At 46.5% G+C, this 16,002-nt stretch overlaps 1 protein-coding gene across 3 annotated transcripts in view; it reads right to left on the bottom strand.

Annotated features, from left to right (window-relative positions):
• Window positions 1–276: 276 nt before the first annotated feature.
• Window positions 277–16,002, bottom strand: part of LOC116399580 (uncharacterized) — a 42,570-nt gene continuing 26,844 nt past the window's right edge. The window contains exons 6-24 of one of the 3 annotated variants that reach the window (XM_031876823.1): window positions 14,267–15,931; window positions 13,691–13,729; window positions 13,478–13,596; window positions 13,023–13,200; window positions 12,448–12,587; window positions 11,877–12,003; window positions 11,749–11,784; window positions 11,424–11,584; window positions 11,054–11,180; window positions 10,421–10,566; window positions 9,130–9,256; window positions 8,889–8,918; window positions 8,662–8,774; window positions 4,782–4,914; window positions 4,525–4,664; window positions 3,840–3,963; window positions 3,459–3,617; window positions 2,600–2,762; window positions 277–2,266 (exon numbers count right to left, since the gene is read on the bottom strand). In XM_031876823.1, coding sequence (XP_031732683.1) covers window positions 2,178–2,266; window positions 2,600–2,762; window positions 3,459–3,617; window positions 3,840–3,963; window positions 4,525–4,664; window positions 4,782–4,914; window positions 8,662–8,774; window positions 8,889–8,918; window positions 9,130–9,256; window positions 10,421–10,566; window positions 11,054–11,180; window positions 11,424–11,584; window positions 11,749–11,784; window positions 11,877–12,003; window positions 12,448–12,587; window positions 13,023–13,200; window positions 13,478–13,596; window positions 13,691–13,729; window positions 14,267–15,931 — 3,816 coding nt within the window. In that variant the 3' untranslated portion in view covers window positions 277–2,177. The remainder of the gene's footprint in view (window positions 2,267–2,599; window positions 2,763–3,458; window positions 3,618–3,839; window positions 3,964–4,524; window positions 4,665–4,781; window positions 4,915–8,661; window positions 8,775–8,888; window positions 8,919–9,129; window positions 9,257–10,420; window positions 10,567–11,053; window positions 11,181–11,423; window positions 11,585–11,748; window positions 11,785–11,876; window positions 12,004–12,447; window positions 12,588–13,022; window positions 13,201–13,477; window positions 13,597–13,690; window positions 13,730–14,266; window positions 15,932–16,002) is intronic. The other 2 variants (XM_031876824.1, XM_031876825.1) reach the window with 2 other exon arrangements.

Raw genomic sequence — 16,002 nt, 5'->3', positions numbered from 1 at the left:
CATGTTGTTTATGTTCCACATATCTGACAGAAGTGCACCAAGTGAGGAGCTCAGAACAGACGCGTCACTAGAGGCCGCTCAAGTGTTAGAGCTGCAGGCTGAGCGTGGCCTCAACGCTGCTCACACCTCAGATGTGTTCATCTTTTCATTAACATCCACTTTGAAGCTGTAGAAGCACATTGCCCAGCTGCAGAGGAAGGTATGTTTCACCGTCTGTGAAGAACTCGGTTGTTGCTTTTATTATTCATCAATGATGATAGTCGCTGGAAGAAGAATTCAATTTCAAGTCGTGCATTTACTGGATTTCACTTGAGCTTTTATTGTTTTCCTTCTACCTCATGTAGTATACTGGATATATATAGATATAGATATAGATAGATATAGATATATTACACACACACATATCCCTCTTTCTGTGTAATGGATTTAAGGAAATACAATATTGGATTCTACACAGACAACACAGAACACCTCAAATGTTAAACACGATTGACCCCCGCAGATCCGCTCTGTCAGTTTGAACTTCTATACAGTTTTATGGACTGTTCTAAAATCACTACGTTCTGGTGACGTATAACAAAGGAGTCGAGTACAATTCTGAAATGTAATATCTGTGAAGCTCCTCATCCAAACAGGAGTCTAAAGAAACTTCTTTCCGAGCAAGAAGATGCATACTGTTTCATTGGATCCAAGAAAAAGACCCACAACACGAGTAAAAATAAATGTTCAGAATCATTTCTGTGGAAAACAAAAAGGGCAGCTTCATAAATGTATAGCAGTCGCTGCTGAATCATTCACCCAACGATCTATGTGGATTAGTCCAACAGAGAAGTGTCACATTGGACTGGAATGCTCCAGAAGCTCTCCTCCAATTCACTTCATGAGGATTTACATGTGAATGTTTGTACAATGCATAAAATGTCTAACTCGAAAGGCTCAGGCCTGTTATAAAATGATGATAATATGAACACGAGAAAATAATATTTCATTATTAAAAAAAACAAATAACTCCCTGATGGGAGTTCCAGCTGTCAAGACTCAGCACCTGAACCGGGATCTTGGCTCTTCCTGGGCTGACTCTGCATGTTTGTTTAGTTTACTTTGTGTTCTTTAAATAAGTGTATTTATTACCTTGAACTCGTCTGGTCTCCCTTCATGTTGCAGCCTGTGAGTCGGGTTGTAACATGGGGGCTCGTCCTGACTTGATGGACCAGGTTTAGATTAGTCCAGTGAAGTTGGCTCTGCTGGTGGTGAGTATTGATGAGCAGAGACTTCAGGATCAGCTGCACATCGTTTGGTGAGGAGATGTGCAGTCTGGGAGACGTGGACGAGTGTGGTGTTCTCTCCACTAGTGATTAGTGGATCTTGTTAGTGCCACAAGTATCTTGCTCTGGTGAGAGCCATTCCACCCCAACCCCATGGACCTGATCAGAGAAATATGAGCTACTCTAACAAAGTTTCACACAAAGAGGTAGCTAAAGTCTAAAGAAAGACTGTTTTATTTTCTAAAAAAGACAATCAGAAAATAGCATTGTTATTTTCATGTGTAACAGTTTTCTCTTCTACATTCAAATATTTACAATCCACAGTGGGCAGCATTGTTATTGCAGTTCCGTTATGAAATTTAAACTCGAATCTATACACTCGAGGCTTATGTACAACCTGATGCAGTAAAGTACAGTTTGTGTAAAACATATCGTGTCCTAAAAAGATAGTTTACATTTTACAATAGATCATTTTTGATCCACAGTAATGACTAAAATAAAACCTGAAGGAGTGTAGGCACATCGGATTTCATAATGCAGCTGTCAATATACTCTATACATTCATATTTGCCAACATTATGTTCTGAAAACATGCATTGGAAAAGTACTATTCAGTAAAGAGAGGTATGCAGCATTGAAACAGGGCCAAGTTCTCATACATGCAGTGAAAACATGGAGTCGATAGTGTTCAAAGTAAAGTGGCACAAATTAAGCAATATTGTTTACACTACTAATTCATCCACTATGAGAATAGTTCTATTGTTGATCCAGTCAAAGGATGACTCAACAAGAGCAAACAGTCATAATTCTACAGAAAAGGTGCAGTGATTGCGCAAAACCCCCGACTGGCTCCATGTGGTGTGGGTCCCACGGTGGGGCTGCATCACAGGGTTCAGGGCGAGGGGGCTCAGATCACAGGAGATCCAAGGTCCAGTTTTGGTTCAGTTTTCTCTGGTCACAGGTGCTGAGGATCACCTGGTTCTTGTCATACTGATGACCACCTAAGAAGCATAGACAAACACACGTCGGGGTTTTTGCTCTATAAAACGTTTTTAGACTGTCCTCACCAGCTGGTTGCATTTGTCATTGAGAAATCAAAATGATGAAATGCAGTTATTTAGTACAAAATGTGTTGAAAAGCAGCAACTATTGGACTCAAGACAAAACAGAAGTTTGTGAAGGCACTTGTGCAACCAGCCAGATATTCATTAGACCAGGAGACGGAGCTGTTGGTTTAAGACTGATCACATGCCGACAGAGTGGAACCTATTTAATCTATTCCATAATACCCAACTCCACAAAATGTATGTTTGAAGTTGAGACAGTCATCTGACCTTTGACCTCCAGGACCAGGTCAGGTTTGAGGTGGCAGTGCACGCGGCCATCTGGGGTGATGTTCCACAGGTGGTTGCCTTTGCCTCGCTCCGCGGTCACTCGAAGCCTGCTGCCCTCCATCACCATACTGCCTGAGGTCTCCAGGCGGCAGTCCTCGACCAGCTTGAGACAGAGACAGAGAGGGCATGGAGGGTGAGGAAGGTACCGCTTATTAAACCGGTCGATATGTTGCAGCCATTCATTCCTTAAGTCATTTTTGTAAATGCATAAAACTAACTAATTGTAAATTACAACACTATCACATGACGCATGGCTCTGATGCCTCGGCCTTTGATACCACAATGTGTTATTTCATATTAAAAAGTTCTTCTAAATCTCTTTCTGAAGTTGCATCAAAGTACACAGCGATAAACAGAGAATGTCGTGGTTACAGACTTGCCTCGATAGTTGTTTTTTCTACCAGTTGCAAAAAAAATGTGTACAAAATGATTGAGGTTACATTAAGAAATAAACACTCATTTAGGAATATGACATAGTGGCATAGACACCGATACTGTTGGGGAGTGAGTGCAACTAAAAGACTATCAGAGAGCAAAACACTGAAGATAATAAGGCGAATATTTATGATGGTGTATTGGGGCCAAAAAATCCTCATGGAGCCGGAGGGGGGGAAAAAAACTCAATTTACTAAATTTACGAGAAAACAAAAGTATGTTCTCTTGAGATTTGAAGTAGGTGCTGTTTGATGAAATCGCATAGCCATTAGCTGTGTAATAAGATGGCCGTATTTCCACAGAGGATGTGGGTGAGTAGATGTTTGGTGTTATGGTCCTTGTGTGTTGCGTTGGTATGTTGTACCTTGCAGGTGAGCTGCCCGTCGCGATAGATCCAGACCTGCTCTAACCCTCCCGTCTCCTCCACAGCCTGAACCCTCATCAGCGTGATGTCGTCCAAAGTCCCCGTCAGGGACATCACGCATCCCGTCTCTGTGTTCCGCAGACGGAAGTACGTCTGCTTCTGTTGGAGGGAAACACACAAAACCACATTTAATTCATGAGTTCAGGTCAAAGTATTTTACAACTAGACTTGTTTTATTGATGTAACACGATACATTGTTGTATTTAGTATTCTATGTATTGTACAGTATATTATTCATATAATCTAACTTGAGAACTGAGAATAAATAAAACAGACAGTAAGTCGATGCAGGAGACGGGCTCCATATCCCTCCTTCCATACCTGGAATAATGGACGTAGGGATCCTATTAGCTGCCTGCCGCTGAACTTCCACAGATCAACCACTTCACCTGGCTGGAGAAGCAGCTGTCGACCGCGGTAGTTACTGCCTTCATACAACACCCACCTAGAGACAGACAGCCACGAGTGTTAGCTCAGCTTCACAATGTAGGGAAAGTAAAATCACAAATCAACAGTCTTTATTTACACTTAAGCGGAGCTCCAGGATTTACGGTTCCTGTCCTCACATCGTTGCCATGTTTCTTAATGAGAACGCGTCCGGCTCTGAAAGCTAAGCTAACACCGTTTAAGGGAATTTCATGTGTCCCTGTCAAACCTTTTGCAGGAGCATTGAAATGTTCTCAGCACATCAGTGGTTACAGTTCGAAAAGCTTCGCTAAAAACTTTGCTCATTTAAATATGTATTTAATTAGCCACCCGTAACAAGTTGTTACAGGTTATAGAAAAAAACAAGTGCTAAAATGTAGATGCATACGATAGTGTTTTAAAACTACTTAAACATAAACATTAATAACTTGAATTTAGACGTGTTGGTGTATTTTAGAGAGCCGGTTTTGACTGAGATTGGATTGCCAGTGTTTGATGCAGTTATTCTTTTGTTTGCACACGGAGTGTGCCTTTAAATAAACCAGGACGATAACAGTGGAGACTTTTAAGAGCGACATACATTCCTCCCTCCACCACCACAGAGCGGATGCGGGTGTCCAGGCCGGCCTGCAGCAGGTTCACAGCTCCACCCGTCAGCGGCACTCTGCGTCCTCTGCAGCCCGCCTTACTGAACAAGACGATGGAGGGCAGAGACAACTCCTGAACCAGGAGACCACAGAGTTTGAATTTGTTGTTAATCTCAATGACTTCATCATCAACAGCACAGAATGAGGAACCAAATATATCTTTTCATACAACCATGTGGACAATACTCACGCGTCCAGCGGTCTGTATGGAGCGAATGGGATCGTCTGAAGACAGGAAGCCCATGGCCTCCGTGCTGGGGTAGTCTCCCTCCTCCAACACGTACATGTCGTCTGTGAACTGGGCTCCTGTATATACCACCCAGCTGACACACAGAGACACACAAGTGCACACATTATCGTCGTCTTATTGTTCTTCACTTTTGCCAAAAACCCTGTATTATTTTTAGAATCACTTCTTATAACACTTCTTTATTCACACTTGAGTATTGTGATAGCAGGTTGTCATCACTGTATCGACACTCAATTTTTGTTAACAGTTAAAAACTATCCATCCATCCATCCATTTTCCTCCGCTTATCCGGGGTCGGGTCGCGGTGGCAACAGGCCAAGCAGGCTGACCCAGACCTCCCTCTCACTGGCAACATGTTCCAGCTCATTCTGGGGGATCCCGAGGCGTTCCCAGGCCAGCTGGGAGATGTAATCCCTCCAGCGTGTTCTGGGTCTTCCTCGGGGTCTCTTCCCAGTTGGACGTGCCTGGAAAACCTCCAGTGGGAGGCGTCCAGGAGGCATCCTAATTAGATGCCCGAACCACCTCAGCTGACTCCTTTCGACGCGAAGGAGTAACGGCTCGACTCCAAGCTCCCTCCTGATGACCGAGCTCCTTACCCTATCTCCAAGGCTGAGCCCGGCCACCCTACGGAGGAAGCTCATTTCGGCCACTTGTAGCCGCGACCTTGTCCTTTCGGTCACGACCCAGAGTTCGTGACCATAGGTGAGGGTAGGAACGTAGACCGAGTGGTAAATTGAGAGCTTTGCCTTCAGGCTCAGCTCCCTCTTCACCAAGACGGTCCGGTGCAGCGCCTGCTTTACTGCTGCAGCCACACCGATCCGTCTGTCGATCTCCCGCTCCATCTTACCCTCACTCGTGAACAAGACCCCGAGATACTTGAACTCCTTCGCTTGAGGTAGGCACTCCGTCCCCACCTGGAGGGAGCAATCCACCGGTTTCCGGCAGAGCACCATGGCCTCAGATTTGGAGGTGCTAACTCTCATCCCCGCCGCTTCACACTCGGCTGCAAACCGCCCCAGTGAATGCTGGAGGTCACGATCCGAGGAGGCTAACAGGACCACATCATCTGCAAACAGCAGAGAGGCGATCCCGAGACCCCCGAACCTGACGTTCTCCACCCCCCCGGTTGCGCCTAGATATCCTGTCCATGAAAGTCACGAACAGGACCGGAGACAAAGGGCAGCCCTGGCGGAGGCCAACACCCACCGGGAACGTGTCTGACTTATTGCGGACACAGCAATACTGCAGTCGTACAGAGACCGGATCGCCCGTTGTAATGGGTCCGGCACCCCATACTCCCGCAGCACCCCCCACAAGAACCCCCGAGGGACCTGGTCGAAAGCCTTCTCCAAGTCCACAAAGCACATGTAGACTGGTTGGGCAAACTCCCAGAACCCCTCCAGTAGTCTTGCGAGGGTAAAGAGCTGGTCCACTGTTCCACGGCCGGGACGGAATCCGCATTGCTCCTCTTGAATCTGAGGTTCGACAAACGGTCGGAGCCTCCTTTCCAGCACCCTGGCATAAGCCTTCCCCGGGAGGCTGAGTAGTGTGATACCTCGGTAATTCAAGCACACTCCGGTCCCCCTTTTTGAAAATGGGAACCACCACCCCGGTCTGCCAGTCCATGGGCACTGATCCCGACCCCCATGCAACATTGAAGAGGCGTGTCAGCCAGGACAGCCCAACTATGTCCAGCGCTTTCAGCATCTCAGGGCGGATCTCATCCACCCCCGGCGCCTTGCCACCGAGGAGCTTTTTGACTACCTCAGCGGCCTCTGCCAGGGATATGGGTGAGCCTCCCCCTAGATCTTCAGGCACTGCCTCCTCTGCAGAGAACATGTTGGTCGGGTTTAGGAGTTCCTCAAAGTGCTCTTTCCACCGCCTGACGATGTCCCCTGTCCGGGTCAGCAGTCCCCCCCCCCCCCTGCTGAGAACAGCCTGGGGTAAGCCCTGCTTTCCCTTCCTGAGTCGTCGGATGGTTTGCCAGAACCTCCTTGAGGCCAACCGAAAGTCCTTCTCCATGGCCTCCCCAAACTCCTCCCATGCCCGAGTTTTAGCATTCGCGACCACCGCAGCTGCAGCCCTTCTGGCCTGCCGGTACCTGTCAGCTGCTTCGGGAGACCCCTGGGCCAACCAGGCCTTGAAGGTCTCCTTCTTCAGCTTGACGGCTTCCCTCACCTCCGGTGTCCACCACCGGGTTCTCGGGTTGCCGCCACGACAGGCACCGATGACCTTCCGGCCACAGCTCCTAGCGGCCGCGTCCACAATAGAGGCTTTGAACATGGTCCATTCGGATTCCATGTCCCCAACCTCCCTCGGCATGTGTGAGAAGTTCTTCCGGAGGTGGGAGTTAAAGACCTCCCGGACAGGGTCCTCCGCCAGACGTTCCCAGTTCACCCTCACTACACGTTTGGGCTTGCCGGGCCTTTCCAACCGGTTCCCCTGCCATCTGATCCAACTCACCACCAGGTGGTGATCAGTTGACAGCTCTGCTCCTCTCTTGACCCGAGTGTCCAAGACATACGGCCGCAAATCAAATGATACAATTACAAAGTCGATCATTGATCTCCGGCCTAAGGTGTTCTGGTACCAGGTACACTTATGAGCCACCTTATGTTCGAACATGGTGTTCGTTATGGCCAAACCATGGCACGCACAGAAGTCCAATAACAAAACACCATTCGGGTTCAGATCGGGCAAGCCGTTCCTCCCAATCACCCCCCGCCAGGTTTCTCCGTCATTGCCCACGTGAGCGTTGAAGTCCCCCAGGAGAACTATGGAGTCGGTAGGCGGCGCCCTTTCCAGGACCCCTCCCACCGACTCCAAGAAGGCCGGATACTCCTGCTGTTTGGTGCATAAGCACAAACCACAGTCAGAGCCTTTCTCCCTGCAACCCGTAGGCGCATGGAGGCGACCCTCTCGTTCTCCGGGGAGAACTCCAACACAGCGGCGCTCAGCCGGGGGCTCGTGAGTATCCCCACTCCCGCCCGGCGCCTCTCACCCTGGGCAACTCCGGAAAAGGACAAAGTCCAACCCCTCTCCAGGAGCTTGGTTCCAGAGCCAGCGCTGTGTGTGGAGGTGAGTCCAACTATATCTAGCTGGTACCGCTCCACCTCCTGCACCAGCTCTGGCTCTTTCCCCGCTAGCAAGGTGACATTCCACGTCCCTAGAGCTAGTCTATGCTGCCGGCGATCGGCTCGCCCAGGCCTCCCGCCTGACCCGCCGCCCGGTCTGCATTGCACCCGACCCCGATGCTTATCCCTGCGGGTGGTGGGTCCACAGGGTGGCTGCTCCATGCTGTTTATTCGGGCTGAGCCCGACCGGGCCCCATGGGCGAAGGCTCGGCCACCAGACGCTCGCCGACGAGCTCCCCTCCTGGGTCTGGCTCCGGGAGGGTGCCCCGGTTTCCCTGGTCCGGGCGAGGTGACTGAAGTCCGTGGGCTGCTTTTCATTGGGGTCGTTTTGAACCGCTCTTAGTCTGGGCTCTCCCCTGAGACCTGTTTGCCTTGGGAGACCCTACCAGGGGCTAATGCCCCGGACAACATAGCTCCCAGGATCACTGAGCCACTCAAACTCCTCCACCACGTTAAGGTGGCGATTCGCGGAGGAGCAGTTAAAAACTATTTTTAAAAAAAGTAAATTAATACATTTTTTTTACTATAGGCAAAAAGCCAGCAGTGCTATGATGTTATATGTTACAGGGACTGTGATAAATGCAGATCTAAAAAAGGAAATACATATAATACATCACACAACCCCTGTATCATGGTACATACATACATATATACATGAATGACAGTTCCAGTTCAGTTGTGCCTACCTGCCAGCCAGCACCTTACAGGACTTGGGTATGAAGTCCTCATCCAGAGCTGCTGCGCTGTCCTCCAGAGCCACCAGCCTTCCCTGGAAGTCTGGCTCAGAATACAGCTGCATCTGTAACACACACGGAAAGAGAATCTAGCGACCCAGGCAGAACAGACCACCAGGACGGTTGAGGAAACATGAGTTAATCTGCTTTATATAAAGTCTTGAATGGAGGAATGATACCTTGAATTTGGTTGTTCCCATCATTGCGTCCTATAAAACAACAGAAGGGAGGTATTAACATCATCTTAATCAAATAAAATGCTCGTTCAGTTGTTGCTAAAACTTATTTGAAAAGCTTTAACTTTCCATTAAAAATGCCATTTACTCAAAACATCACAAAGGCACACACTATTTCCCACGTAAAGAAAAGTCCTGATTAGCCACATCCTGTTTATAAGCGATCCTACACATCACTTCTTACATGGAAGACCGGCTGTATGGATGAGATCTTGAAGTTCGAGGCTCCCCAGTCCTCTGGGCCTGCATACAGGCCTCTCTCCAGGACGTAGAGCTCTCCGCTGAATCCAGGATTCTCAAAGCCCACCCACCTGCCAGGGACACAAAGACGTCATCCTGAGATGCAAAACACCACCATGAGGGAACTCATATTAGAGACTGGAGGTCTCTGCAGAGTCTGGCTCTCTGAGTGAATCACTGACTTCAACTGCATGCTGCCACTATAAAAAGAGGAGGTCCAAGCTTTTAAGAGGTTGTAAAACCATTCAGCAGGCGTGGCACAGGTACAGCAAACAGTGGACCGTTACATAAAGATGTTGTTAAACAAATCCATTCAGCGGGCTGATTGACAAACATCTGTTAACTAAATAACTTGTGCCATGTTTCAAACGTATTATTTAAAAATAAATAACTGATTTAAAAAATCATTATTGAAAAACTTTAGTTTTTAACAAAAACTAAAAACTTGTTTTTAAACAGGTAGGTACTTAAAGGCACAGTGAGTAATGTACAGACTCCTACAGAATAATCCTTCTCAGTCATCTCTGGTCACACTGGTGGTGTCTGTATCTGCAGAGAAGTTGCCCTCTGCTTGGATTTTCTTATCTTGCCGTGTTCGGGACATTTCTAGGCATCAACATGAACTCTATGAATGTAGCAAGCAGGGGCCAAATCGTGCGCACGCATCCAAGAGGAAGAAGCAATACCAAAATGGCGGACACAGGGGCGACAAGGCGCAAACATAACGAAACAACAAAGCTCGTTCTAAAATGAGAGTGAATCTAGGGTTGGCTTTCTCCGCTGGCGAAGACGGGCCAACTTTGAATGTTGTGTTTACAAACAGTCCAACTCACTGGGCCTTTAACCTCTAATTTCCCAACTGTACAGCATGTACTGTAACTGGATCTAGGCCTCGTTTTCTATGCTGAAACTTGGAAAAGAAGCTTGTAAATGTCGATCTTTAATAGTAACTAAAGATGCACCGCTCTTATTCATATCATCAGTGTAAATCCTTGCCCTCAAGAGATGGAAGATTTCTTTTACCCTTTGTCAAATGTGACGTATCAATTACCCAAATTGATCAATCACACAAGATCACTCATAATTGTGTCCTCTCGGTCTGTCTGTCTGTGTACGGTGACATAGCGCTGAGTCATGTATGGAAGGTGAGAAGCACACGCCCAAACACTAACAGGGCAAAATGTTTCCCTCCTTCTTTATGAATTTTATTTGTGAGTATTTCTTCTTTGACTTACACTCCACCCATGACGTTGACAGACTGAGTTTTGCCGCGGTGGGCGAAGTCCTCCATGCTGGGGACGGGACCCAGCAGGTCCACATTCATCCCCAGTTCGTCAAAGCGTCGCTCACTGAACAGTTTCACGTGAGGGGACTGGAAATCCTATAATACAAGATAACACAGTGAAATACTCAGAATGGGAAGAGCCACTGCTCTCATGTCTACAACGGCGTATTAGAGACTTTGTAGCGCCATATAAATCAGCTTTAGAGAAATAAATGAATCAATATGTTGTTCTTCTGAAGAGGTCAAATTCACATTTTCATGCAAATCTTTGACTTTATAAACTCAAACAATATTCAAGCTTTGTCTTCTCAAAGAATATCCTTTTTTTTCTTGGAATACTGCCCCCCTCCCCAAGTCCTCTCTGTCCAGGAGAGAACTCTTCCACACAGGAAACAAGTCTTTTAGGTTGCCAGTTCTTTGAGTGTCACCAGCTGGAACTGTTTAAATGGCCAACACTCTGAGAGGTGGAGTGCAGAAACACCACAACAATCAGTGCTTGGTAGCAAAGATGGAAACACGATCCAGCAAGAAATCCTGCAGATTAAAATTGCAATGTGTCAGTAAAATTGCAGGCGATACTTACTGGTCCTACAGGCCGAAGTGACAGCAGCCCATCCTCAGACCCTCCCCAGTCACTGCAGTGAGGATACTCCCCCTCCTCCAGGATGTACTGCTGGCCTTCGAAGTCTGCCTCCAGATAGCCCACCCAGCTGCAAGGACAGAACAAAGAATTATCACTAGAATGTCACCATTAGTTTGAGCCGTCTCCTATGATCTGATGTTTGTTTGTTGAGCACACACAGTGGTGGACTCACTTTTACTTTTATCTCATTTGATCTTAAAAAGGCAAAATATTCGAATGGTCGGTTGCATTCTAAACAAAGACGATTGGCAAATCCTCATTGGCTGCTGCTGCTGCTGATCCCCCCCCTCTGCACCTCAAACATACTTACAGACCACCAAGTATCTTTATAGACCCCACTGTAGACACCGTCCTCTTCTTCTCGTCTGGCTTGCCTGTTTGCTCCTCTTCTGCTTCTTCTTGCAGGTTGTACACATCACTGTCGACCTCTCTGCACTCTCCATCAAAGTTGGGCTTCTCAAACACTAGGGCCTGGGTAAAAGAAGGGGAGAAAGGAGTTCAAGATGAGCGGTAGTTGTAAACGCAGGCCGTAGATGTGCGTCCTGTGTAGAGTTTGTGTAAAGTGACATAGACGACTTTTTGTGTGCTTTCTATAAACAGCTATTGATAGATTCAACAGATGTAATGCAACACACCTTGAATTCGTGAGGACGCTCTACCCTTATTGGTCCCTGTATTGAAGAGACACACATTTGTCAGATCAAGACAACTGAGAAAATGACAGTATAATGCAAACATATATCATATATTTCATGTTCTGTACCAATCGGAGGGGTCTGATAGAACCGATGAAGGGCTCAGGGAACCCCCAGTTCTGTGGGCAGGAATACTCCCCCACCTCCAGCACTCCAACAAAACCCCCAAAGCCCGGGTTGGTGTACACCAGCCAGCTAAAGACACACAGAGACAGCATGGGAGAGAGGGTGAGGAGAGGAAGGGGAGGTAGAGTAATGTCCATCTAGTGATTATTTATTCACAGTACTTTGAATAAGCAATAACGCAATGACTAAATACATAACCGTATCTCTACACCAGTTGAAAAATGGGCTGACTATCAATAATCAGCAGCAGTTAAAACTATGTCAATCACAAGCTTTGGCCAGCAGCATGCATTCCTTCATAGATAAGGAACAGATGCTGCACTCAAACTCTTTCCCAAACCTCTCCAGAGACCTTGCATCGTGGTGGGCTTTAAAGCTACCTCTTAGCAGCCGCGTTGCCACCAACTCTGAAACTGAAGGACGCTTCTATAATGGAACAACAGCTAGACATACAGTCCCCTCTTCCTCCTGATGAGTCACACAAAAGAGCCGTTGGCTGTCAGCTGAACTTACACCCCAGAATGAACCTTGATGGAGCCGGTGGTCTGTGGCATCCCGTAGGAGCCGATCTCTACAGCCCCGTCACAGTACGATGACACCCTCCCCAATCCGTTCACCTCTGCAAACAGGTCGATCCGGGGTACGCTATAGTCCTACCAAGCACAGCATAGAAGTGAAACTGTTTGAACCTTGAACATCAATCTCCACAGTTGAGGCTGCTGAGCATTGTAAATGTTAGTGAAGATACATTACTGCAGAGTCTTAGTAAGCTATGAGTTGTTGTGATTTGTTACTGAGCTTTGAGTATTACAGAAAAATAAAACAATTTCATACTTAATAAATGAAGACAAACATTTCTAATGTTAAATCTAGACATAAGAACTCCACCTACATAAAATACACAACACTAGGATTACATCAGATATTGTCTGATCAAAGAATAATTGAGAGTACAAATGTGAGCAAGCTGAGCAGCTTATGGTACGAGACAGTTCTATTATAAGAGGTGTGAAATAACATACCAGGACCAATAGTGAAAACAATATGTATGAAGTATGACAGACTGATGTATGAACAGATTCCCTTACTCTAACGGCCAATCGAAGAGAGCCTATGACCATAGGTGCTGTTGGTACAGGCTGACTCATCTGGTCTAGTGTCGTTGGAGTTCCCTCCTCTGCCCACATGTTCACTATGTGCTCTGTAGGACCTTCCTCGAGGGCGATGATACGACCCTGGAAGCCCGGCTTCTCATAGAGGAGCCAGCTAGAGAAGAGGAGAATCATTACATCATTCAACATGTGAAGTTGACTCAGTTTATGGATAGCTAAAGGAGACATGACACAGCTCCGTGGATGGATAAGGACAAAGAGAACCACAGAGAGCCAGTGGAAAGAATCTGGTAGGATGCTTCTGAGACATGGCCAGTGCAGGCATGTGACCTGGATAGTCATTTATGCTGACTCGCAGGTTTTTAGTGAATTACATTTATGATGCGATTGTATCACTTGCGGGTTTAATGAATGCTTCCAAAGACCCTCACCATCCTCTGACCACTGTGACTGAGATGACAGGGGACAGCTTCATTGTGGTGGCATCCTCTAAATCACAGTGGAGTTCAAACGGCCGCCCTCCAAACTGAGCACCCTCGTGAATGACAATCTGGATGGGCAAAATAGACATTTCATTCAAATATGCAGCAGCAAACAATGTGTTATTGACACAAAGCATTAAAGAAAATGGCATTTAATCATACCTTTCCAGGTCTTTTGTGGAACCCTCTGACTGCAGGTATCTGAAAGAAAGTGTGATATTTTGATTATGAACTTGAACCTGTGCTTTAAAAAAAGACCCCTGTTTGAGAATTACTGAGGGAACATTGAGTGTACATGTTGGTTGGAAGGATCTAAAGGGAGAGATATGAACACTTGTTGTGCAGCAGGTATGATATGCACACTGTGTTCATCCAAACACAAACATGTGCTTTTTGCATAGTTCTGCTTTATTTGCATTTCAATGCAAATATGTAATTGTCACGTGATAGTTAAGCATAAGATGATCTTGGCCTCTGTGCAAAATTCCACACGGAGGACACATTCCCTTATCCTGTCCTCACTTGCAAATGATTCACGACTTTGTTGCAACACCATCACAAAACAAAAGAACAGGGTATGAAAGTGAGACATAAACTAGGAAATATCAACGCTCTGCGTAAAAGCTCAAACCTCATTCAGGCTGAGGGCTGTTGATTGCTCTGACTTTTAGTAATAACTAAAGAAGTGGAAGAGAAACCACACTCACTGGAGCTCATTTCAAATACTGAAACTCCTACCTTAGGCTTAGAAGTAGTAAGTCCATTTGGAGAAGTCTGCTGGCTGTTGTTTCCGGCTGGAGGCAGTCCTGCGGGGCCCTTCAGGCCAACATTCACATTAGGTACTCCCAATATCGAGGCCGGGTCCATCACAGTACCCTCGGGGTTCAGTTCAGTTTTAGTCATCTGTGTAGAGCCCACGGAGGTCTCAGAAACAGATTTGTTCTTCTTGAGGTATTTCTCTAAATGATCAGGCAGCTTTATCTTCGGGAGTGGCAGAGGAGGAGGAGGAGAGGAGGGGTTGAGTGCTGACTCACTAACTGTAAGTGGGCCTTGATCTATACCCTTCAGGCCCTTCTTATCTGCTTCAACTGCAGGCGGAGGTGAATCAACAACTCCCTGCTTTCTAAGCGAGAGCAAGCCCTGTTGCTGGTTAGAAGGTGTGCTTTCTGAGGTGGAGGCAGTTTCCTGTCTGGTCTTCCTGGAGGACCGAGGGGAACTCAGTAAGCCGGAGAGGATGGACATCCTTCCAAGTCGTGACGTCAGCTTCCCAGCCTCTTCTTTTCCTGCTTCAGTCTTTGTCTCCTCATTGGCTCCATTTTTGCCTTCCACCTCACCAAGTGATTTCATTTGGTCTCTAGATGTGTCCATAGCATCTTGTGCATGTTTTTCCAGGGTCCGTCCCCTCCTATTAGCTGCCTTTTGTTTAATCACCATAGCTGGGGAAGGATCCCGAAATATTTTGCCAGTATTTCTTAAGCCAAACTGGAATTCTTCTGGATCAAATGTCCTCTCAAAATGGTCCTCCTTTATGGCCTGCATGGGTGGAGACAGGGACTTGTTACGAATATGTCTCTTTGGCGGTAGTGAGAAGGGAATGCTGCTCTCCTTAATGGTCCTGATAAAATCATCAAAGTTATCAGGCTCAAGAGATCTATCCTCACTGGCTGAGGCATTTAGTTTTTTTCTTTTAGGTTCCTTCTTCTGTTTTTGATGCTGCACATCTAACCAGCTCGATGGAGATTCCTTTTTCAGCTGAAGATGTTTAGATGTTGCGGGTGGTTCAGCTGTCGCGGAAAGAGACAAATTGCCATTGAGTGTTGGCTTTGCAGGCTTATGTGGTCCACTGAGGTTTATGGTTTTCTCTTCTCTTAAAGACGCAAGTTCCTGTTTCAAACCGCTCTGTGTTTTGTTTTTTTCTTTGGTGTCATCAGTATTCTTCTGAGCATCAGTGCTGTTAAGTATTTTATCTGGAACAACAGTGGGCTTCTTTTGTTCTCCACCACCTTTGTTGGTTGATGCATCTTTTACAAAAATGCATTCTGAGTCTTGCTTGGTGTCTATCTTTGATTCTGTTATCTGCTGATCCTCCTGCTTTGTCAAAATATTTTCAACTCCTACGCCCTCTTTCATTTCTTTTCTTTTCTTGGGTTTCTTATAAGCCTTACTGGCTGCCTTGTCAGCAGTGACAACAACAGGGTTAGCAGTTAAAGCTTTGACATCTGTGGATTGATCAATGTTTTCCTCTGTTTTCACATTTTCATCTCTGATTGAGAGCTTCAGGGCCGTTTGGGTGCTAACTTCAGCGTTAGCATTCTCAATTACAATCTCATTCACCAAACTCTTTATTAGTGAATCCTTTGTTTCAGTCTTCTCTTTAGCTCCATCAGCACTCTGAGTTTTGGTGCTCACAACCTTTACTTCTTGAAGTTGGCTTTCTGAGATCTTCTTTGGAGCTTCTGTTCTCATTGCTGTCT

This window comes from Anarrhichthys ocellatus, unplaced genomic scaffold, assembly GCF_004355925.1.
Source record: "Anarrhichthys ocellatus isolate YVR2014 unplaced genomic scaffold, GSC_Weel_1.0 scaffold117, whole genome shotgun sequence".
In the NCBI taxonomy this organism is placed as follows: Eukaryota; Metazoa; Chordata; class Actinopteri; order Perciformes; family Anarhichadidae; genus Anarrhichthys; species Anarrhichthys ocellatus.
The sequence above is the reverse complement of the archived record's forward strand: the minus strand, read 5'-3'. Positions and strand labels throughout refer to the sequence as shown.